At 39.9% G+C, this 23,193-nt stretch overlaps 1 protein-coding gene across 7 annotated transcripts in view; it reads left to right on the top strand.

The window, feature by feature from the left end:
• Positions 1 to 825: 825 nt before the first annotated feature.
• Positions 826 to 23,193, top strand: part of PRDM2 (PR/SET domain 2) — a 194,930-nt gene continuing 172,562 nt past the window's right edge. For 3 of the 7 annotated variants that reach the window (XM_072608927.1, XM_072608930.1, XM_072608929.1), the window contains exons 1-2: positions 1,567 to 1,696; positions 15,348 to 15,421. In XM_072608927.1, coding sequence (XP_072465028.1) covers positions 15,413 to 15,421 — 9 coding nt within the window. In that variant the 5' untranslated portion in view covers positions 1,567 to 1,696; positions 15,348 to 15,412. Of the gene's footprint in view, positions 1,697 to 15,347; positions 15,422 to 23,193 lie in introns of all 7 variants that reach the window. The other 4 variants (XM_072608928.1, XM_072608934.1, XM_072608933.1 and 1 more) reach the window with 4 other exon arrangements.

Consider the following 23,193-nt stretch of genomic DNA (forward strand, 5'->3'; position numbering starts at 1 on the left):
CTGTTATCCTAATTCCTACTTCTGTCTCTGGGACCAAACAGACAAGCCTAAACCTCTTCAACATGACAACCTTTCAAATGCCTAAAGAGAGTTATCTTCTCTAGTCTAGCCATCACTAGTTCCTTCAGCCCATCCTTCTATTGCATGTCCTTGAGACCATTTTACCCTCTGGTTGCCTTTCTTGAGGTTATCAAATGTCCTTTCTGAAATGTGATGGGATAAGGGAGTGGGCACAGTATGCTCATGGAAAAAGTTTATTTATGCTAAATCTTTCCTTTGCATCCCACGTGCATCCTGCTTGAAGGACGCTCAGCTGTGTGTGTGTGGGTTCCTCCTTAGTTGCCGAAGAAGACCATGACATCAGAGAAACTGACATGACTTGAAATTGACTTTGTTTTGAGTGAGGGAGGGCTGTGCAGGTCACCAGCCTCACTTGTCCTCCAGAGCCATCTGGATCCACTGACCAGATATTCATCAGGTGACTGGAGATGGAAGCTTTAAAGCTGGGGAGACTTTAGGAAACTTGTTCTGGAAGGAATAAAGATGGGAGAGGCGAGAAAAAAAGGAAACAGTATTGTGTTTGGGATCAAAGGATCTGAAATTAGTTTCCTTACTATCCCTGTGAACTTGAACCTCTGGTCCTCAGTTTCCTTTCACTGAGGTGGCCTCCAATTCAATTTAAAAGGGAGACACAGATAAACACAATTTTTGCCTTTAGCGGGTCATCTTCTCTCGGGAGACAATTTGGACGTAGATAAGTAAATATGAAATTTTATACAAAACAAATACAAAGTATTTCTGGTGTTTGGAAACGCAACAATAAAGGGGGAGGAGGGGTGTGGGGAGAGTTGTCATGCAGGGCTCTGGAGCTGAACCTTGAATATAACTAGCAATTCCAGGAGATGGAGAGTTTAAAGCGATACCATTACAGAGAGGAGAGGCAGTCTCTACAAAGACCAGAGGGAAGGATGTTAAGGAGATGTTTGAAAGAGGGGTCACCGTTTTTTGGGGGGGCAGATGGTGCATTATTTTGTAAATGTTGAGTTTGATGTCCACACGTCCGTGTCCATCCCTAGAGCTTAGGAGTCCGGATTTGGCCACCTGGGTTCGAATCCCAGGAGGTGTTCACTTTGGGCGAGACCCTTTTGGGACTCAGTTTCTCCCTCAGTAGAATGAGGGGGTTGGAGCGGCCCCAAGGGCGGGGCAATGAGGACAAGAGCAGAGAGGGGGGAAGGTTGGAAAGGTGAAGACTCGGGTTCGAATCCTGCCTTGAGAAGGTCACTCCTTAGGGTCACGGAGTTGGGCTCTATTTTTATTTTGAGTTTGCATTCGCCGCCGTTCGGGTAATCTTCGTGGGATCGTAGTGTTCGAGGCCGTGGAATTCCACCTTTACGGATGGGGAAACTGAGGCCCACAGGGGTGGGGCCTGGTTCATGGGTATCTGCTATGAATTGTAAAGCGAGGGGCTCCATGCAGTAAACACGCCCCGGTCACAAAACTCCGGTCCCGCACCCTCGGTCCCGTTCTCTCCCCGCCCTGCCCCTCCCGCCGGCTCGGCCCCCGACGTCACTTCCGGCGGGGAGACAAAATGGCGTCCCGAGAGTCCCGGGCCCTGAGGCGTGTGGAGCGGCAGCGGCGGCTGCGCCTGCTCTGGGATCCTTAGAGCCGCGGGTGGCGGCGAAGGCGGCGGGCGCAGGTAAGCGGCTCGGCCCGGGCCCACCGAGGGCGGCGGCGGCCGGGGCTGGCGGAGGGAGGGCGGGAAGGAGCCCCGCCGGGCAGCGACGGCGCCGCCGCCCCCTCCGTCCGTCCGTTTATCCGTCTGCTCGCCTGGGTGGGGAGCGGAGGGCGGGGGGGGGGGGGGGAGCCGCGCGAGGACGGAGGGGGGCGAGGCAGGTGACGGCGGGCGGCGGTGGGGGTGGGGAGCGGGCGAGGCGGGGGGCGCGCGCCCGCCCAGGGACCTCGCACTCTGGCTCCGCCGGCCGCCGCGTGCACCTGCCCGGCCGCACGCGCCCAGCGCGCTCCCAGCCCCGGCTCGGTGCGAGGCGCGGGGCCCGCCCCCCGCCGCCCCGCCGCCCCGCCGCCCCGCAGCCCCGCACCCGGCGGCCCCCGCCGCCGCGTCCTTCCTTCCCTGCGGGCTCCTGCGGGGCAGGGATGCGTGTTGGTTTCCCTACCTGCCGGGGCCCCTCCCCGTTTATAGATCTTGATTTCGAGTTGCACTTACCGCTTCGCGTTGAAGTCTTCTCGTGGCCAAGTGTGAGAAGGGGGCACGATTCCGGATTGGGGTCGCAGGACCCCGTTTGGCATTGTCCTGATGCTGCGCCTCTGTGTAAGGAGCCTTTTCGGGCCTCAGTTTCCCCACCTGTAAGACGAGGTGGATCCCTCCGGGGCCCCCCAGTCCGGCTCTGAAGCCCGTCCTGGCCCTCGTAGTGCCCTCAAATTGCCGCAGCTCATTAGCGTGCCTGCATACATCGCGGGCGAATGAAGCAGCCCCTGTAGCTTCCTAGGAAGCGGCTTTGTGAAAGTGGGCTGGGGACGGGCGCCGAGCCCGGGCTAGCCAGCCTCGGACGGGGAAGCCTGGCCTGGCCGTCCTGCGGCTCCCGGGAGCCAGCTGCGCCTTGGGAAGCTGGGCTGCGTAGGACTTGGAGTCAGGACATCAGATTTCTGGGACCCTGGCAAGTCCCTTAACCTGCTTCAGTTTTCCCGTAGGAAAATGGGGCTCATAGTAGGACCTGCCTCCAGGTCTGCCATCCTTTATAAGTGCTAGCCAGCATTTTCAGTAATATAAGATAAATTAGTAACAGTTTCTGCAAATTATTCAGGGGGATCTTTTTTCAAGACCTAAGAAGGATGTTGTGGGTTTTCTCCATTTCCACCTGTCGGTTTGGAGCTTTGAGACTTGAGGACATAAGTGCCTGCTGTCTGGGCACTGTTGCACTCAAACAGCCTAAACTCTAATGTGATTTTTTATGGGGGAAAGGAGAGTGGTTGGTCTTTTAAAATACCGTTTCTGCAGATTACTTGTTTAAAATATAAATGAAAAAATGTTAAGCAGTTTTTAAAAAATCAATGTTTTCCTTGATTCTATTTTCCTTAGCATTTGTAGTTAATTTTAACTTGAGCTGTTGTATTTGAGTTCTAGTCATCTTAGAAAAATGTCTCTTCTCTTTGTGAAAATGTTCACAAGATAAGGAAGAGGAATTGAGAGCTATGGTCTGTTATTACTTCCAAAAAAGTTTGTAGTTCCTCCAAAAGTTTTCAGAGAAGGGCTTGATTTTGTTCTGTTTTGAAAATGTTATGTTTGAGAACATTGCCTGCATATATGTTGATAATACATTTGGTAAAGTATTTTTTTTCCTCTTAAAACTTCAAATTCGGGAAATTCAGATTTTGGATTCTCTGGCTACGATCCATAAAATTATGTCCTCCCATATTTCAGTTTTTCTTTGTGTATCATTTTTGTTTGCTGTGGGCCCCTTTACTAAGATTCTTAGTTTTTTTTTTGTTTTAAACCATGTGTCAATATTTCAGGGCTTTTACAAAACATCTTGTGGAGAGAGGTCTTGGGGATAAGGTTTACTTAAACAGACTTCTTTATGAATTTTCAAATAAAGCATTCCTGTACAACTTTAATTACATACAAAATTTAGATGATTTTCTAGAATTTAGGCATTTTTTTTCTGCCCTTGCAGTTGGAATAAATAACCTTCAGTTTCAAGTTGTGTTGTTAATCCTTCTCTAGGCATCTACAAGAACTCCACAGGTAGCAGTGAGTAGTAGTGATTTTGTTGGGTGAAATGCCTTATTCCCAGTTAGTTTTTTTTCCTAATATTGGTTTATTCTAAGCTTTTATAGTTATTGACCCAGGTTGCAATTTGCTGCCTTGTTTGTGTACCTCTGTAAGCCTTGCTTTCAAACTATTCTTAATTCTGTACAAAGAACATTGCATGATGTCACTTTTTGCATATGGGAAATCAGAAAGTTTAGAGTTACCACTTACTTTGGAGATCCTCTAGTTCACCCTCCTTTTACAGATGAGGAAAATCAGGTGTGGGGGAGGGGACGAAGTGACTTGCCCAAGGTCTAATAGTCTTTAGCACAGCCAGTATTGGGACTGAGGTCCTGGACTTCACATTGACCCCATTTGTTACAACGCATCACGCTGCTAAAGTGGAAACAAAAGCAGTCCTCCCAGTGACTGCACTGAGCATGTGCTGACGCCGTTAGCTATTGGAATTTTCCATATAAGTGTCATCTATAGCTTTGATATAAAGGTCTGAGATAACATTCTCTCATTCCCTTGTAGAGGTTAGAATCGTGTATTTAAATACCCATGAATCATCCAAAATATTTATGTCTGAGTCTGAAAGCTGTGCAATACGTTCTTTAAAAGCTTTTCTGGTCCTCAGTTTCCTCATCTGTAAAGAGAGGGCTCTGGATTGATGATGATCTACAAGAATTTTTCCAGCTCTGAAATGACACTGTGATTTTGCTTGTATTGGGCTGGTGAGGGTGCTTTATCATCTTTTTCTGAAGACCTTTTAAGATTTTTTTATCTGACTATTATGGTGTGCATGTAGTCCTTTCTGAGGACCAGGAAGGAACCTCTTGCCCCCTCGAAGTCTCTTTATGCTCTTTGATTTTATGACTTTGTAAATTGTTCTGTTTTGGCAGTTTTGCTCAGGACACTACCCTTATGCATTTTGGAGCCAGGGAATTTTTATGAAAGTCAGTTTGATTATGAGTGTCTCCAGGATTGAATTATTACCAGGTCCATCCATTTTGCATACCTTTCCAGGTTTAATTACACATGACCCCTCTTCCTGTGTTCTTTGATCAGGACAAATTGGCTTTTGTTCCACACCCTACATTTTCATCTCTAGCTTCTGTGACTTTATATAGTCTGTCCCTCATGGCTATGATATGCACTTCTGTCTTTTAGAATCTCTGTCCTTCCTTCAAAGCACAGCACAAGCTCCTCTTCCTTAATGAGGCGTTTCCTGACAACTCTCAACAAAAATTGCTTTATTTATGTTGTACATCCTTTCCACTTACTTGTACATATACCCATCCACCGCACCCCAGTGGAATGTAATCTTCCTGAGGACAAGTGGTGTTGGAGTTTTTTCTTTATATTACTCCAACGCCCACTCTCCAGCACTGTTTCTGGCACATAATGGGTATTTAATAAATTGATGTGATTGAAAAAGATGCTTACTGAATAATATGCTTGTGGTCTGTATACAGGGCAGCATAAAAACAAATGCTCTTTTCCTTAGAAACTAAAATACTTTGCTGAAGATACACGTCGTATCTCCAGCAAAGAAAGTATTGTGTGTTTATGTATCTTTACCAGTGTATTTCAGATTACCCTTATATGGAAAATTCCAAATACCTAACTATCTCAGTACATGCTCAGTGTGGTTGCTTTGAGGGTTTTGTTTTTGTTTCCATTTCAGCAGAGAGAGAGAGAGAGAGAGAGAGAGAGAGAGAGAGAGAGAGAGAGAGAGAGAGAGAGTGTGTGTGTGTGTGTGTGTGTGTTTGTGTGTGTGTGTATGTGTATCTACATGTATACACATTTCTCAGCACCTTATACTTGGAATATACACAGCCAAATGCAAGTGTTAGCATTGTAAGTGAGATTCTTGTTTGGAAGTATACTTTGGAAGTTGATAAAATACAATTTATATGAACTTCTCTATAATAAGACTGCCTTAAGCCTTTTTGAGGGTCTTAGTCCCTAGTATTTTCATAAACATTAAATAGCTCAAAATAATTCTACAAAAAATGGTGACAAAATTTGCTTTGATATATGGAATTATACTTATTGCAATTGATGATGTTGTCTCTATGTTTAGTTGTGTGAAATATGGCAGCATGACTATATTTCAAATTTATTTTTTAATTTAGCATTTGCTGAGATTTGACTAGAGTTTTGTATCAAGTATAGTGAATGCCTTTTGCATAGTGTTTAGAGAGGTCTTTTGTAACAGTGGAAGTTGCTTCGTTGGTCATACTCTAGACTAGACACACTTATTCATCTCTGTTAGTAATTTGTTGGAGGACATTAACCTGCTTTTGGCTCAGTTCCTTTCGAGGGTAGTGGTAGTGATAGTTTGGCAAATTTAAGGGTTTTTGTTTTTTTTTTAATTTTCTGCACCTGTGATTTTGTTAATATAGGAAACTCTCAGTGTGGCAACTTCCTCTACCAAAGCCTAACAGTGGCTTCTCTCTAAGTTCCAATCTTCCTTAGAAATTATCTTTTTTTTTGAATGCTGAGAGGGCAAGTCACTTGCTTACCCGCTGCCAGTAGGGACAGAGACGGGAGTCAGAACTTTGACTCTAGGGCTGGCCCTCTATGCACTAGCCACACTGTGAGAACCCTGGCATTTTTAAGTGGTTTGTGCTACAGTCTGCAGAACCCTGGCATGACTGAGAGTTAGGAGACCGCAGATTGTGAACTTGGTCTTTCTTTCTGCCTTGGTCTCCTCAGGTTTGAAGAGGAGACTATACATACCTCCTGAACATTTTACTTAGGATATGGAAAGTTGTCTGAAAGTAGTTTGAGCTTTTTGCAGGAAAGATATCTTAGATTTTTCAGTCACAAAAATTGCTTTATAGCTCATATTTAGCTTTTTCAGTAATCTTTTTTCTTAGAATATTAGTTTTGCTTTATGTTTTTGGTCCTAGTTCCATTTTTGTAAAGTATATAATTATTGTTTTATGACAGTTAATGAAATGCATTTTGAATATGTGTTTTGATTGGACCACCTGGGAAAGCCAGTGGTGAGTTCTTTGTTTATAATTGTGAATAACATCCTGTCTTTTTTCTTTTTATATGAGCACTAAGACTATATGGTTAAGTTTCTAAAGGAAGTTCTCTGATAGCAGTCATTTGAAATATTACATACCGATATATAGCAATTTAATATTATTTTATTTGGAAGCTGATTCTTTATAGCGTAATTTTTAGAATTGCTGCTTTGAGTCATATTGAATTTTCCTTTCCTGTTTGATTTAAGAAAAAAGTATATTTAACCTAAAGAAGATTAGTCTAAATACTGATTTATTCATTTATTTTGGGGGTGAAGGGTCATTGTCTATAGATATTATTAACTGGGTCTTTTAATGCTATATTGTAAAAATTTGCAAGGCTGAATATGATTGGAGGACTATTGCCTTCACAGATATATGGCCTTCACATTTTAAACAAAAGGAAAGTCCCAATCAGCCTCATTTTCCCAGTCTAGTTCTGCAAAATTAAACGTTTACTCTCTACTAGGTTTTCATTTTCTGTTGGGTATGATGGGGATATCAGAAAGTTCTGTTCGCTGCTGAGGGTATCTTTGTATAGGCTTGTGCCACTCTGCAGTGCTCAGAGATTGAAAATCAAGCTGTTTTAATCAGACTTAAATCTTGAAACATTAGCTGATATCTTACCTTCTTGTAGCTCTTAAGAGGTAAGGCTGACATTAAGAAGGCAGTGTGGTGTAGTGAAGGAAACATGGGACACACTGGGTGACTTGAGGCAAGCCTCTTCCCCTCTCTTTTCTGCACAGTGGAAGTAGAAAAGAAATAGTTTATCTATAGCAAAGTTGTCTGAATTCTTCTATTTGGATAACATTGTGCTAATTGAGTTGAGTTGAAATCTGACAAAACCTAAATGAAGCTAAGTGATTTGCAAGTGACCCAAAGGACTACAGAATGAAGCAACCAGCTATGGGAAGCCTTTCCCTATTCCTTTAGATTCCTGCCCTTAGACATCTACGTACTTGATCAAATGTTCTATCTTTCCTTCTTCTCCCTTCAGATGAGAGTTCCTCTAGGGCAAGGACAGTTTTGAATTTTTATCTTCTGTGTTTAGAACAGTACCTTGCACATAGTAGTAACTTATAAATAAAGTCTTGTTAGTTTGGATTAGAGTAAGTTTGGGCTAGAGTAAGTAAGTGGCAGCCTATTCCCAACAGTAATTTGTATGTTATAAATGGCTTTTAAGTCATCATTAAAGATACATACTGCAAAAAGGAGGGAGACCTGGAATTTACTGAGATTGAGGAGTAACAAGGAGACGAACAGCTTGTGTGGTGTACTAGTGCTTCCCTTCCCTGATATTAAAGGAACGAGATGGGTCTTCAGTTCATCGAGTGGATCTTCTCCTTGAAGTTGGTGGCCAAGTATCACTATGAGGACTGGAGGAGTTGTGATCTTTACCAGTGGAGGGAATACCCATGAGGAGGAAATTGTGTAGCCATTAGAGTATTTATAAAGGACTATATATTTAAATATTAGCTCTTAAGCAGTTTAGATTGAGAGAGCATTCGTTCTTACCGTGCAACTGGATTTTATGTTTTTTTCTAACATTTGAATTATGCACATTTGAAATGATGTTATTGGAGGTCTGGACTTTTGTTTAGGAAGGGTTTTTTATGTCAGATAGAATAAATACTTGAAATCTCTTCAGACCTCAGACTTGTCTTGCCTTTGAGTCTTCTTACATATAATTTTCATCCTTTAACATCCACCTTCTGTCACTGTGCCTTTGTACTGGCTGCAGTTCAAATTCCACCTTCTGCCGGTGGCCTTTCCTGGGCCTCCTAGCTGCTAGTGCCTTCCCTTTGGAGATTGGCTCCCATCTATTCTGAATATACCTGTTGGTACCTAACTGTTTGTATGTTGTGTTCCCCATCGGAATATGAGCTTATTGGAAGCAGGTACTGTGTCTCTTGTGCTTCAGTGCCTGGCACGTATTTAGTAAATGCTTGTGGATTTCACTGGACATGACTGTTAGTGGTTCGGTGTATCACAGTAGGTAATTTTAGGTGAATGAGAACTGAGGCTTTGAGAACACCAGGTGTTATTATGTTTTCACTCCTCTGAGAAGGCACCGAAAACTCAACAAGTGGGATGGGCTTTTGTACAGCTTGGGAATTCCCTTTCTACTTGAATCCCTTTCTACATTGCCATGTAGCTGTGTAGTAAGAAACGTGAAAATAGTCTGTGGAGCAGTGATGTGTTTTTTCATTGTAGGTGTGAAAGAACACCAGGGGTTCAGAAAAACTGCTGAGTATTTTGCGAAAGATGTGAATCGGCACCTATGGACATTTTTCATACCATTTTAATTTTTAACAAAAATTACTGAAACGTGTCAGAAAGGAAATTAATGCATGGCAATTGCACTAAATTGATTGACTTAAGATACTTATTTTTCTTCAATTTCTTTCACTTCTCTTGTGATAGCAACAGTAATTTCAGATGCAGATACATAAGTAAATTGGGATTTTTATGCTGCAGAAGTGGTTAGAAACCTTAAAATTTTTATTTTGCCTAGCAAATCCCTGGTTTACCTAGAATTATTCATGTGATATACTTTTTCTCCTGAAGATAGAGAATTATAGAACTTAAAGCTGGAATGGACCTTGGAGACTCTAGTGAAACAGCCTCATTTTACAGGAAAGGAAACTGAAACTCAGGTTATAATTTGCCCCATATCTCATATTTCCCCATAATTTATATGGATTTCTGCTTCTGGGCAGTACAAACAATTGCTCATCTGTTGGGCATCAGTGAATGACCACCAGAGGTTATTCTCAACTAGTTTGTTATTTATGATCCCTGGCTGACACTTGGCCAACTCAGACAGTTGAATATACACCTGGAATAGAGTTCTCTGTTCTTTACCTTCACCATCAACTGTCACGCTATTTGCTAGTAATTTTTTAAAGACAAATTTTATTGTTAATGCCTTCTTTTTGTTTTTATTTCAGAATCCTTTCTCAGCTTTCTGTGAAGTGAACCTCCCTTGTAAATTGGAGGAAAAAAAGTAATCAAAACTGACCAACACAAGTGACTTTATTTAATAAATACACAGATATATGTGTATGTATATATATCATTTACACATACACACACATATCATTTTTCTATAGAGAAGGGAATGGTATGTCATCGTCCTTTCTCTGGGCCAAAATTGGTCATTACAGTTAGGGTTGAAGTAAGTAGTAATATTGCTGAAGATGCCCTGATAACTTAATAGGGCCTAGGGCTTGCAGTGCCTAGTCCTTGGAAAGCATTTGACAAAAGTATCTCATGCTACTGTCATGGAAAAGATAGATATAGAGGTATTTACAACTAGATGAATGGCTGGTTCCAAAGAATAGTTATTATTGGTTTGGTTGCAGCTCTGCAAGAATGATCGATTTACAGCTGGAAAGAGGCCCATGTTGAACCCCTTCATTTTACAGATAAAGGTAATGAGGCACATTAAGGATAACTTGCCTAGGATCACACAGCTAGTAAGTGAAGCAGGGTTTGAATCCATGACTTCTTGACTGTTCAGTTGTTCTCAACACTATAGCAGGAATCTGTGCTTGACCCGAGGCCATTAACGTTATCAGTGACTTGTGGGCTTATGAAATTTTCAGATGGCACATCTCTGGGAGCCTTTGCTAATCAGCGGATGACAGTGTTACAAGAAAATAGTATTTTGACAGAACATTGGTTTGAATCTAATAAATTGTAGCTTAATAGGGATAAATGTAAACTCTTACACTTGTGAAATTGACTTTTAGAACCCAAGAACTAAATGGAACAAGCTTGGTCAGATGGCAGTTTGAAAACAGGGTTAAAAATTTTAGTGGAGTTCCGAGCCCAGCAAGTCTGCAGTGTGATATGAGAGCTGAGCATGCTAATGGAATCATGGATTACCTGAAGATCACATAGCTTTAAGGAGTAAGCAGGTGATAGATAGTTCCACTAAACTTACTCTCTTTTGGCCACAGCCAGGGAGCTTCTTTGGTTCTGGGAACCACAGTTCCATGATGTGGATAAGTTAGAGAAAATCCAGAGCAGTAGCAGTCAGGGTAGTATTAGGAGCAGACCTTCAATCCATGGTATTTGAAGATTGGTTGAAGGGAGACTGTGTGCTGTTTAAGAGATATTTATTTGTTTGTTTGTTATGTATTTTTGGCGGGGGGGTGGGGTGGGGGGGTGGAGTGGGGCAGATGGTAATTGTTGCTCTCCCAGTGGCTGAGGTTCTGTCATGTGGAAGAGGAATGAGAACCAAGGGTTCTGCCCTTGGTCTCCAGAGGGCAGAACCAGGAACTATGGATAGAAGTCACAAAAAGGAAAGTTTAGGCTTGGTGTCAGGAAGGAGAGCTGGCCAGAATCCAGTGGGATACCTTGGGAAGGTAATAGGCTCCAGCGAAGACCTAAAGCCTACTTATTGGCTGTGTTGTGGTGATTCTTTTTTGGATTGAGTGGCTATTGAGGTTCCTGTTAACTAAAAAATTCTGGGATTCTTGTAGTCTTATTTTTGCTAAGCACTTGGTGCCAAACTATCTTTATAATGCTAATGAAACTGATACTTGTTAATAACTTCCTTTAGTGCTGAATTGCTATTATTAAAACATAGACTGCAGCCACTCTAACCCCCAAACAAATCACAGTCTGGCTCCTCTCTACCTTTCTAGTCCAATTTCTCAATACTTCTCCGTTTCAATCAAGCTGGCGTACTTCTATTTTCCTTACATATTTGCTGTTGCATCCTTTGTGCTTTTCAGTAGTGTTCCTCATATTGGGAGGTATTCTCTCCTCCCTTTGCTTCCATCCATCTGACTTCCTTCAAAGCATAGCTGCACTGCCAGGCCTTTCTTGATAGCCCCATTAGTCACTTAGTAAGCATTTATTAGATGCCTGTAGTGTTTCCAGGCAATGTGCCAGACATTGGGGATACAAAAAAGGCAAAAGCCAGTCCCTGGCTCTCATGAGCTCACAGTCAAATGGGGGGAGACATCATGCAGACAAGATACATGCAGGATAAATTGGAAATAATTTGTAAAGGGAAGGCATTAGCATTAAGGAGAATTAGGTAATACTTCTAGAAGATGGGATTTAAGTAAAATCAGAGAAAGGCCTAAGACCTTTGTGAAGAAATGTGTGGACTTGGCTGTGCCAGAGCTGCATGGACACAATGTTGCATAATCCACAATTTATAACTCAGAATTTGGTTTAACAAAAAATGTGACATCCATCTGCTTGGTTCCAGCTTTTCAACATCGCAGCATATTAAAAGTAGAGAGTACTTGGTTCTATACAATTTTGTTTATTACTATTTTAAAATTAAAATTTGGTACCTGTTAATAGTATTTCAGTGTGTTTTTGAAAAGTTCCTCACATTCTTAGATTTATAGATGAAATTCTCATGTTTGCTAAAATTTTAATATAGTATCTCTTAAGCAGCTGTGTGATAATGAGAATATAAATCTAAGATCTGTTCAGAAAGTGCTTTCTGTTCAGAAAGAAAGTTCAGAAAGTTCTGAAAAGTGTATGGCATTGTAACTTGTGCTATACCTTTTGTACAGTTTAAGAATATAATCTGATACCGAAGCAGTCCTGCAACTACTGATAATACCCATCTTAGTTAGACAATCCTCCCCCATTCCACACACACCGCCCCCCCCCCTCCCCCCTTGGTTTTAATTTATTTCGGGTACAAGTTATTTCAAATGGACTTTGAGGGTGGGACCTGAACCAGTGATTCTTTTTATGTAAGGGGAACTCCCAGCGGGGAAACTCTCTGCCAGTGCAAATCATAGCTATTTTGCAATTTAGAATTAAGTAAGTTAGTGTCCCATAATCAATAAGCGTAGGAGGCAGGGCTTCAACCTAGGCCTCTCTGCCTCCTGGTCCGTCTTCCATATTGCTTGTCAGGAATTGAACATTAGATATTTTGATGCTAGTGTTTTGATAACCTTTAGTGTCACCCCTTTAGCAAACTGTATATCAAAAAACATTTGGAAGAGGAGAATAATGGAAATCAAAGTTACTTCTTAGTGAGAATCACACATCTGGAACATGTGGCTAGGATACAAGTTACATGTACGTAAATGTATGACAGTCAAAGGGATCTGTGACTTAAAGGTTAATGACCAATCCCTGCTCTGAAAGATCTGAGGATACAAAGCTTAAGGAATCTGAAAGGTGGTCATTTCTGATTAGTTTGCCAGCCTGAGGAAAAGGACATTCTCAGACCGATGATGGATTCCCAGGCCAAGCTCTGCCAGTGCCAAAGCCAAGAAATATTTGAAAAATGGGAAGAAAAGGACACACTTGTTTGTTTTTTTGCAGCGTAGGTGAAGTAGATAGAAGTAGGGAGGTGTGAAGAGAGCCTAGAGCAGATCAGTGAGAAGTAACAGAAGAACTGACATGGCCAGGAGAGGAGAAAAACATACGCACTCAGTATTCTGCAGGGACTGGAGAGTGTTCTGTGGAGTCACCAGCTACACTAGTCACTAGGTAGGGGTCACTTGCCACAGCCACACACCTGTATGGGGTTGGGGGAGAGGATGCAATGTAAAGGCAAAGAACTGAACACCATATATAGCCCAGAACACCATACTGTGTGTTACTCTGTTGGATGTGCATAATAATGACTTGAGTCATGAAGAGAAAGTTATATTCATTTTTGTTAAATGATATGCTATCTTCCTTCACTAATGTTTTCTTTACCATTCATTGTAGTGGCATGGAGATGATTTTGGAATTAAAAATTCTAAACTCCATCACAAAATAAAATGTAAATCCTGTTTCATTTTTATATCCGTATTGGTTAGAGCACAGTGCTAATGAATGAGAGACCAAGGCCACAGTTTCCAGTCTTTGTGACAATTACCCTTGTTCTGTTTCACAACTGGAGGCTGTAGTTCAAATGACCAACAACCATCTTGCCATTCACTGGTTACCAGGAAGGTCAGGTTGGTAGATCAGTTCAAATCCATCATCCTTAAAGGGTAGGGAGGATAGGGAAGACATGTGCTATGGTGGGTCAACAGTATCTTTCACAAAAGATAGCATAGTTAAATTTTAATTTAATTTGAAGCATCCAATAGGGCAAATAATACAGAAGTTATGCAGATGTCTGTTATAAGTTAGAGAAAGATTCAGATCTGGAAGGGACCTCATAGGCCATTAGGCCGAATATCTCATTTTATAGATGAGGAAACTGAAGATCAGAGAAGTTATATGACTTGCCCAAGGATATTTGAGTAGAAAAGAAAGCTTATAAAAGAAACTGGACTTGGAGTTAGGATTTGGTCTGGATTTCTAACTGCTGCTTACAGGCCATTTTATCCTTGGGTCTGAGTTTCTCACTTTGTAAAAGGAGGAAGTTGGTTTGGATGTTCTTTTAGGTCCTTTCACTTCTCAATCAGTTTCTTAGATACATAAGAATTAGTTTCAGTAAAATCTATACTATGCCCTAAAACTGCTCCTTTGGGGACACTGTGTATATAAACATGTATACTTGTGTATGTGTGTGTGTGTATGTGTGGGTACACATATACACAAATGAGCTTTTAATCTATTACATTGAAAGTTGTATTTGAAATGGCATACTTTTCAAATAAAAACATTGTCTCCAAACTAAATGAAGAAAGAATCCTCATGGTAAAATAGGCCATTTTAATTTAACTTTGTATTTTGAAATATGCCATATGTGTTTTCTGAGTAATGTTATTCTGTGGCCTGTGATTAATTATACTGTCAACATAATTATACTTTTATTGTGGATGATTTAGCTTCATTTAATTAAAATAAAATAATATTGTATCAGAGGTTGAATTTGGAGAGTATGTTCTATTAAAGCAGTCTACATTTACTGTAAGATTGATTTATTTCTAAACATCTAGTATTGCTTTGCGAAGCTAATGGAAAATGCTGTACCAATGGGCAGAAGACTTGACTTGTGGTTGCCTATTTCCTAACCTGTTCTACTGCTGTGAATATGGACAAGTCTTGACTTTTCATGGCCTTAGTTTCCTCATCTCTAAAATGAATATTGGACCAGATGATCCCTCAGGTCTCTTCCAACTCTGGAACCCATGGTCCTGTATATGTGAAAATGCTTTGTAAACTTTTCAGGTGCCCTAAAGCCCTGTTATTCCCTTGCTTTCCTACTCTAGGAACTTAAAAAACAAAAATAATGTCAAATAGTACTTTTTGTTAAATGTAGTGTTAATTGAAAAAAAATTTTGCTTCCAGATGTTAAAAAAAAGCTGATTTCATTGTTATTAAGAATGATGCAACTCCAGAATCTGAAGGTTGATGTCATACTTTCTAATAAGTCTACTTTAGAGTGTGATGTAGAAATAGGAAGGCTTAGTGAGATCCATGTTTACACTTGGTGATAGCAAAGCTGATGGATGGGGAGACTTCATTGTAGTTTGCAGTCAGTTTGGTGTTGAGTTGCTTTATGAATATCCCTTTGAGCAACTCTGTAGTGTTCTGTGTGTGGGTTTGAATCACTGTAAATTTGTAGGTAGGTACATATTACAATTGTCTGTTTTTCTTTTTAGGACTCATGTAATCAAAGGAGTTTCTTTGTTGTGTGTATCTTTACAGAACACAACAGGAATTCAAAATGAATCAGGTGAGTTTGACAATAAGAATTTATAAAAGTGCATTACTTAGATGTTAGTCCAGTTACTTCTTAACAGACATAATAACACAACATCCATCACCGTAGAGTGTAAGACTGTGTAGTTGTGTTTCTTAATATCTTTAATCAATCCATTGTCTTTCACAGTGTGCCTTGTTTGTGAAGTTTAGTGTTTTTCTTTTGTTGTTGTTGTTGTTGTCTGTAGTAGATTGTGTTGACATTTAGCTAGTGCTCTTATCCAAAAGAGCCATGGTACCATTTGTAAAATTCTGGCTCCAGGATGCTTCCTGAGAACCCATTTCAGACCTTCCCTTCCAGGTGATGGTTTTCTTACACTACATAAGCTGTTGACTTCTATTTTAACACCTTCATTTTTGGTGAGTCTTTATTGTTTTAAAATGGGGACTTGAAAGCTATTGTAGGGTCAAAAGGGATCCAGTGAGAGAATTTCAGTGTTCAAAGTCCTGAAAGACCTGCCATTGCAACAAAAATCAAGGAACAGATATTTGAATGTAATTTCCTTTCTTTTACAAGGGTATGTGCTTATTTGGAGGTTAAAGCCATCCTAGCATGAACATGTCGGTAGCATGGAAGGTGTTATTATAGGAAGTGCCCGTCATGCATGATGGAAAGTATTTAGAATGTTAAGAATCACGTCTTCAAATCAAATGCCATTTTATACAGAACAGAACCAGAAACATTTTGTTGTGAAGAATAAAGCATATCATTTTCACAAGTTAGTTTGAAATCATGAATCTCACAAGCATGTCTCCCCTGGCCTCCTCCACCTCCCCACCCCACTCAGTCTTCTGCCATTTTGGAATAACTTTGTTATTCATATTTTCATATAGTTCTGATCATCATATCTTATTTTAATTAGTGAAGCAAATTTAATATCATTAGCTCTTAGGTTGTTTTTTTTTTTTTTTTGAAATTTTAGGAAATAGAATATTTTTTCCCTTTAGATTATGTCTTAAAAATCAAAATGTTTGTTTATTGTAATTCAGAATACCATACCTCCAAAGAAAGGGTTCTGGCCAACACATGGAGCAGGTGGTTTTTATTATTTTAAGACTAGCAGATTTACTGACATACTTTGAAGACTTTTTTTTTTTTTTTTTTTTTTTTTTTTACAAATGGGGGTGGGGAAGGAAAGAGATTTTGATGAATTCTGGAATGTTGTCCCATTATAATCATATTCATAAGTCATAGATTTTTATTTCTTATTGTCAGTCTTGTTTTTTATATGCACTAAATTTTAGCCCAAGGAAACTTACTATTCTTCTGGTGTGGGCACTCAGGTCAGTCTTTCACTGTGGGATTCAGACTGACTCTGACTGCTTTAGAAGAGCCCAGATCTCGGTGGTGCTTGTGGTGCTGCATGGCTGTTCGGTCAGTCATGATGTATTTCCAGATGTAGGTGCTGTTTCAGCATCAGGCTACTTGCAATATTAGGCCAAGAATAGTACCTTATTTTTAGTAGGAGAACTTTTGTGGGAGTTTCCCATTTTCAGTTTGGCATTCCAATATGTCAGACTTGCTTTGTGCAATTTTTATAGTGTTCGAAAGTGCTTTTGCATGGACCTTTTCTCCTCTGTTACTTTTACAGTTTCATTTTGCTTTTGACAAGTTTTAACATCAGAACTGTGGAACAGGCTTTGATGTCATATGGCAGTATCAACTGAAAAGTATCATCTTACTTGACTAATGGTTAGCACGTTTCTGAATTGGGTGTAATTTAAATGTCCAAGTGGTGATAAAATAAACACTTGCTTGGATAACGTGAGAGCGGTTCGCTTTTTTTATTGAATTTATACCAACTTTACCTATATTCCAATTATTTGAAGAATATTAGTTGCATAATAATTGCCATCATACCAAACTAGTTTGATTTGAGGAAGAAAAAGATTTTTTTTTCTTTTCAAGGGGTTTTCACCATTTTTGTGGATAAATTATATATTTGTTTGGTTCTTATTAATTTTCATACATTGAAAATGCGAAATCAGTATTTAAGGATTTTGCAGATATCCCCATGTGAGATAATTGGGATATTTAAGAAAATGAATTAAATGGAGATTTGTTGTGAGAACGGGTTATATAACAACTGAGTTATGACTTTGGGGTTGGGTTATTTTTTATATTATATTCTTTGATACTTAATAAGCAATGCTTTGAGGAATGTCAGTTTCTAGATGTGATTTCAAAGGACCTAAATATAAGCTATTTAAAAAGATCATTCTTCTAAGTTGGTTACGACAAATGTAGTGGGTAATGAAATATTATCTTAGTCCTTGTAATTGTTCATTTTTAAGGATCTGGAAAAGAAAGAAGGAAGTATTTTGTTCTTGTAATGATTCCCTCACAGGAAACCATAGAACCTCTAACCTATCTTTATTTGAATGAGTTTACTCTAGAGTTTCTTAATCAGTTTGTTCAGATACGTCATCAGTATTATCTAGACCATACTAGTTTTTTGTCGCTAAGCACATTTCCTCTGTAGATTTAGCTTTGGCACCTCACCAGTAATACTTAACCCTTTATCTTCCTAAACGAGAATTTTGCTTGACTGGGCTGTGCGTAAGTTTCTAGGTTATAACTGAGCTGCCTGCTTGTTAGATCAGTCGTTGTTTTTCTGCTCTTTACTATTCAGTTTCCCCTTTTACTTTCGTCTGCCTTAAATATAGATTAACACCGTTACCCTTTCTTCTCCTTTGCCTCCTTCTTTTTCCATCCTCTCATCCCTACACACATAGAGATATTAATTTAGAAATACGTTAAATTCAAAAGGGAATCAAGAGGGAAAAAACCTGAATCAGGGGCAGGTTAAGAAGAAGAATAAACAGTAATGGAGGGGAAACACAAATGTCAGACAAGTTCCTTTTCTTCTGTCGTCATCTCATTTGTACAAAGAGAAAAAAATTGCAAGCAGACGGGATGGAGGGAAATGCACAATTAACAAATCATAACTGTGACTTTGTAGTGTGCTCACCCATTAACAGAAGAAGATGGCAGAATATATAAGAAAGCTTAGAATCTGACAATGTGCTTACAAGAAAACTTGAAACACAAAGATTTGCATAGTTAAAATGGCCTAGAGCAAAATCTGTTATGCTTCCTCTGAATTTGAAAAAGTACAAGTAGTCATGATTTCAAATAACGCTATGGTAAATATAGATAAGATAAAAAGGAGATAATGTGGGAAATTAATAGTGTGCAACTTTAATGTACCCCTTTCAGATCTAGAAAAATCTAGCTAGAAGATAAACAAGAAAGAAGTTAAGGACTTGAATAGAATATTGGAAAAACTAGAGATTATAGATATCTGATTACTAAATGGTAATAGAAAAGAATTTCAGCTGAACATGGAAACTTAACAAAATTGACCATGTATTGGGGCATAAAGATCTTACCAAAAATATAAAAAATGAACTACTTAACACACCACACATACTGATCATATAATGCAATAAAAATTCGGTAAGAACCTTTAAAGAAAATTAAAAAGTATTTGGAGACTAAATAACACAATTTTGAAGAATTATATGGTCAAAAACCAAATTATAGAAGCAGTAAAAAAATTCACCACCGAGAATGACAACGAGACCGCATGGCCAAACTTAGGGGATGCAGCTAAAATATTTCGGCAGAAGCATAACATTCTGATCGACAAAGAAAGAAGAAATGGGGGCTGCAGTTTTGAAAACTTGGGCAACATGTTTATATGCTCTTCTCCTGCAAACCAGTTATAAGAAATAGTAAGTTCTACCTCCTCCCACCTGGAAAATCCTGTAGAAGCTGTTTTGAAAGTAAGCCAGGGGGGTTAAGACATGGAGGTGAGCGGGGGAGTTGAGGCAGTGAGGTTGTGCAGTGAGTATAGCTTGGGACATAGAGTCAGGAAGACCTGACTTCAGATTTGGCATCAGACACTTCCCAGCTTTGTGACCACGGGCAAGTCACTTCCCCTCTGTTCAGCTTCTTCAGCTGTACAATGAAGATAACAGCATCTACCTCCTCGGGTTGTTTGTGAGGATCAAATGAGATAATAGTGTTTGTTATACGTAATAGGTACTATATAAACACTTATTTCCTTCTTCCCCTCCAGGGCATTCCAGGAAAGGGGGCCAGTATGAAACAGAGTCTAAAGTTAAGAATGTTGTATGTGACTTTCGTTTCTCATTCACCAAATGGAGTGGCTTGAGCTTCATGCATCAGTCTCAACACCCATTGGTTGCCTATGTCATTGTCCCTTTGCACATAGGTGATAGTGGTCACTTGGGTTTCTGTTGGAGCGGAATGTCTGCACACTTTCTCCCTTCCTGTGGAAGGAGGGTGGGACTGATAAGGGACAACAGAGCCAGCAACCTGCATTGGTCAGCTGCTGGACTCATGAAGGTGGCAAATAACAGCATTTTATAGGAACTTGTGGGGAAGGGAGGCAGTTGTCCACACAGCAGTGGAATTAGCTACTATGCTTACAGTAGTTTGGATACCTCATTGAAAGTCTTAGAGGCCTCCATTCACCACAATCAGGGGGAGTTTGGTAAAGGCTTGGAGGGGGAGAAGAAAAGACAAGAAGGAAAGCTAGCCATATGAGTCATGAAATTTGTGATTGAGGCAAGTTGATGTCTCAGTATTGTATCAGATAATTGAGTGGAATTCTCCATTGTTAGAAAGGGCAGTTCACCCTATTGCTTTCAGGGATCCTCTTGAGGAAATAGATGAGGTTGAGTGTACTAGATGACTAACAGGAAACAAAATGATGATCACCTGTAATCCATCATCACCCATAGTGTTTTTAACTCTTTAGTTTTAACTGTTGTGAAGAATATAACATGTAGAGAATAAATATATATTGGGACCTTTAAAAAAATATGTGTGAGAAATAGCCATAGGCAATATATTTAGATCATGGAGAGTATGTAGGAGGGAGTGAGGTACAATAGAGGAAGCCTGGAAAGTTAAGAAGGTGTCACATTGTGAAGGATTTTAATAACAATTTAAAGACTTTTTATTTGATCCTTTAGGAAGGAGAGAGCTGTAGGAATTTACTGAATAGAATAAGAGACATCAGGCCTGTGCTGTGGGGAAATCGAGGGAGATGGATGGGAATGAGAAGAGACTTGAGACAGGAAGAGCAATTAGAAGCCTGTTGTGTCTGTCCAAGAGAGAAGCGATAAATTAGGAGGGAAATATATGAGAGATAATGTGAGGGTAGAGACAAGATTTGACTACAGACTGCATGCACATTGAGTAAGAGTGAGGAGTTCAGGATGATACCCGGTTTGCAAGTCTGGGTGACTTCTGGAGGTTAATGATGTCCTGAGCATTAATAGGAAAGTTTGAAGGAGGGGAGGCATTTTGGGGGGCAAGAAAATGAGTTCTGCTTTGGAATGTTGAGTTTGAGATGTCCAAAAGGTAATATGATCTGGAGCTCAATAAAGAGATTACAGCTGGATATTTATATGTGGGAATCATTTGCATAGACATGGTAGTTGAAGACATGTGAGTTGATATGATGTGGTGAGATACTGTAGAGGGAGAAAAGAAGAGAAGGTCAAGGACAAGAAATCCTTGGTGAGTGGTGATGACTTCTATGAAGATCCAGCAAAGCAGACTTTGGTAGTGGTAAGACAGGTAGAAAAACCAGGAGAGAATGGTCTAATGGAAACCTGGAGAGGAAAGTATAAGGGATTATGTGGTGATCATTAGTGTCAAAGAGTGAAGCAAGATGGAGAAGAATGAGGATTGAGAAAGTACTATTAGGGTTTCAGTGAAACAGTGAATTGGTGACTTTGGAGGGAGCTGTTCATTTGAATGATGGGGTCAGAAGCCTGGAGGAGAGAGATGGTACCTCTTAGTAGAAGGATTTCTCGAGGATTTGAGCCTAGATATTTTGGAATACTGTATTCTGAGATCTCTTTTATTTATAGCAGTAGTTTCCAGGTCTCCTGTGATCCTGTTGGTGGTTTTTTAGTAGCTGAGCCCTTTCTTTCTGACTGCTTGGAGTACTTTTAATTGGTCTGGAGGCTCTGGATTTTGGTCAGTATTCTTGGGACTTTTGCTTTTTGACTTTGTTTCAGGAGGTTTTCACTTTGTGTCATTCATCTGTCAGAAAAGTGATGAACTTAAAATGCAGAGAGACATCATTTTCCAGGCATGGACAGTGTGGGGATTTGTTTTGTTGGACTGTGCACATTTATTCTAAGGGTTATATTTTCCCTTGTTTTGTAGTTTGGTTTTTGTTCATTAAGGTTGGGCATGGGGAGGCACAAATTATAAATGAATGTAAAAAAGATCTTGGCAGTTTTCATTTCTGGTTAGACCGTGAGCTCTTTTTTGCTGTTCTTCGTTTGCCTAGCTCTTAGTGCAGTGCCTAGAGAAATAATAAATGCTAGTTGAAATATAGTATCCAAGCCTTTTTTTTTTGGATCATGGTTTTCAAGGAATCAGATAATTCTAAAATTAGCTCTCCTTAACCTGATTTCCAGGTTAAAATAAATTTTTATTAACATCCTTATTTTCATATTTCTTACATTTTCTTCTGTATCCTTCCCTCTCTTCCCTCTCATTGCGACTTATCTATACAATAAAGAACTTTTTAAAAGAAAAAAAACTAAAAGGAAATAGAGAAAACAACCCCAGCAAAATCAATCCCTATGTTGGAAAAAATCTGGCAATACATACATTGTTCCATGTCCATTAGAATTCCCCACCTTGGCAAAGGAGTGTGTGTATGTGTGTGTGTGTGTGTGTGCACGCGCGCGCGCCCATGTGTATGTGTGTTGTGTATCTAATGTTTTTTTTTGGCCAGACCTTGGCAAATACAGTATTGTTCATATAATTCAAGATTATTTTAATGACCAAAGATTTTGTTTATTTACTCCTGGTAAGCCTAATTATGATGACTATCATAAGTTTATTCCAGAAGTGCCATGAAATATGAAATATTCATTCCATGATGAGTAGGGTTAAATTTAACCTATTTTTTCACTCCTACCCCACAAGAACATCTTGCTTCTGTTCCAGGTATCCCCAGATACCCTTTCAAGCTTCCTTTTGCATATTGTCTTTCCCACTTAGATTGTAAGCCCCTTGAGAGCCAGGACTGTTTCTCTTATTTGTATCCCTTACACTTGACCCAGTGTGTGGCACAGAGAAGGCTCATAATAAATGTTTCTATTGATTAACTGACTGACATACACAGATGGCACGTTGTATATCAGACACAAGCCGCTTCTGGATCCCAGAACTACTGAATTCTAGCGTATGTATAGGTGTTGGTTTCCACCAACTGAGGGTTGCTTAGAATACATGGACCCATGGCCTGGGCCCAAGGTTGGGGCATTGTGAAAATGAATGTGGTTTGGAGGATTTGAAAATACAATATTCCAAATAATCTTGTCCAGATAATTATGGTAGCTAACACTTAGAGTGCTTTAAGTTTTTTTTTTTTACATATTTTCATACATAGTATGTCACTTAATCCTCACTTCTCTGCAAAGTAGGTGCTATTATTATCCCTGTTTTATGGATGAGGAAAGTAAAACTAAGAGAGCTGAAGTGATTTACCCAGTTAGTAAATCTGAGGCAGCATTCCAATTCAGTTTTTCCTGATTCTATGTTGCAGCCCTTTATGTACCTTACTAGACTACTTCTCAAACACACCAGTTGCCTCATAGCAATGAGGAATGATCTCTTCATGTGGCATCAGTTAATGTCATGCTAGATCACTTACAGAAGGGAAATCAAGTAACGCTGTACAC

The sequence above is a fragment of the Notamacropus eugenii genome, chromosome 5 (genome assembly GCF_028372415.1).
Source record: "Notamacropus eugenii isolate mMacEug1 chromosome 5, mMacEug1.pri_v2, whole genome shotgun sequence".
NCBI classification, from domain to species: domain Eukaryota; kingdom Metazoa; phylum Chordata; class Mammalia; order Diprotodontia; family Macropodidae; genus Notamacropus; species Notamacropus eugenii.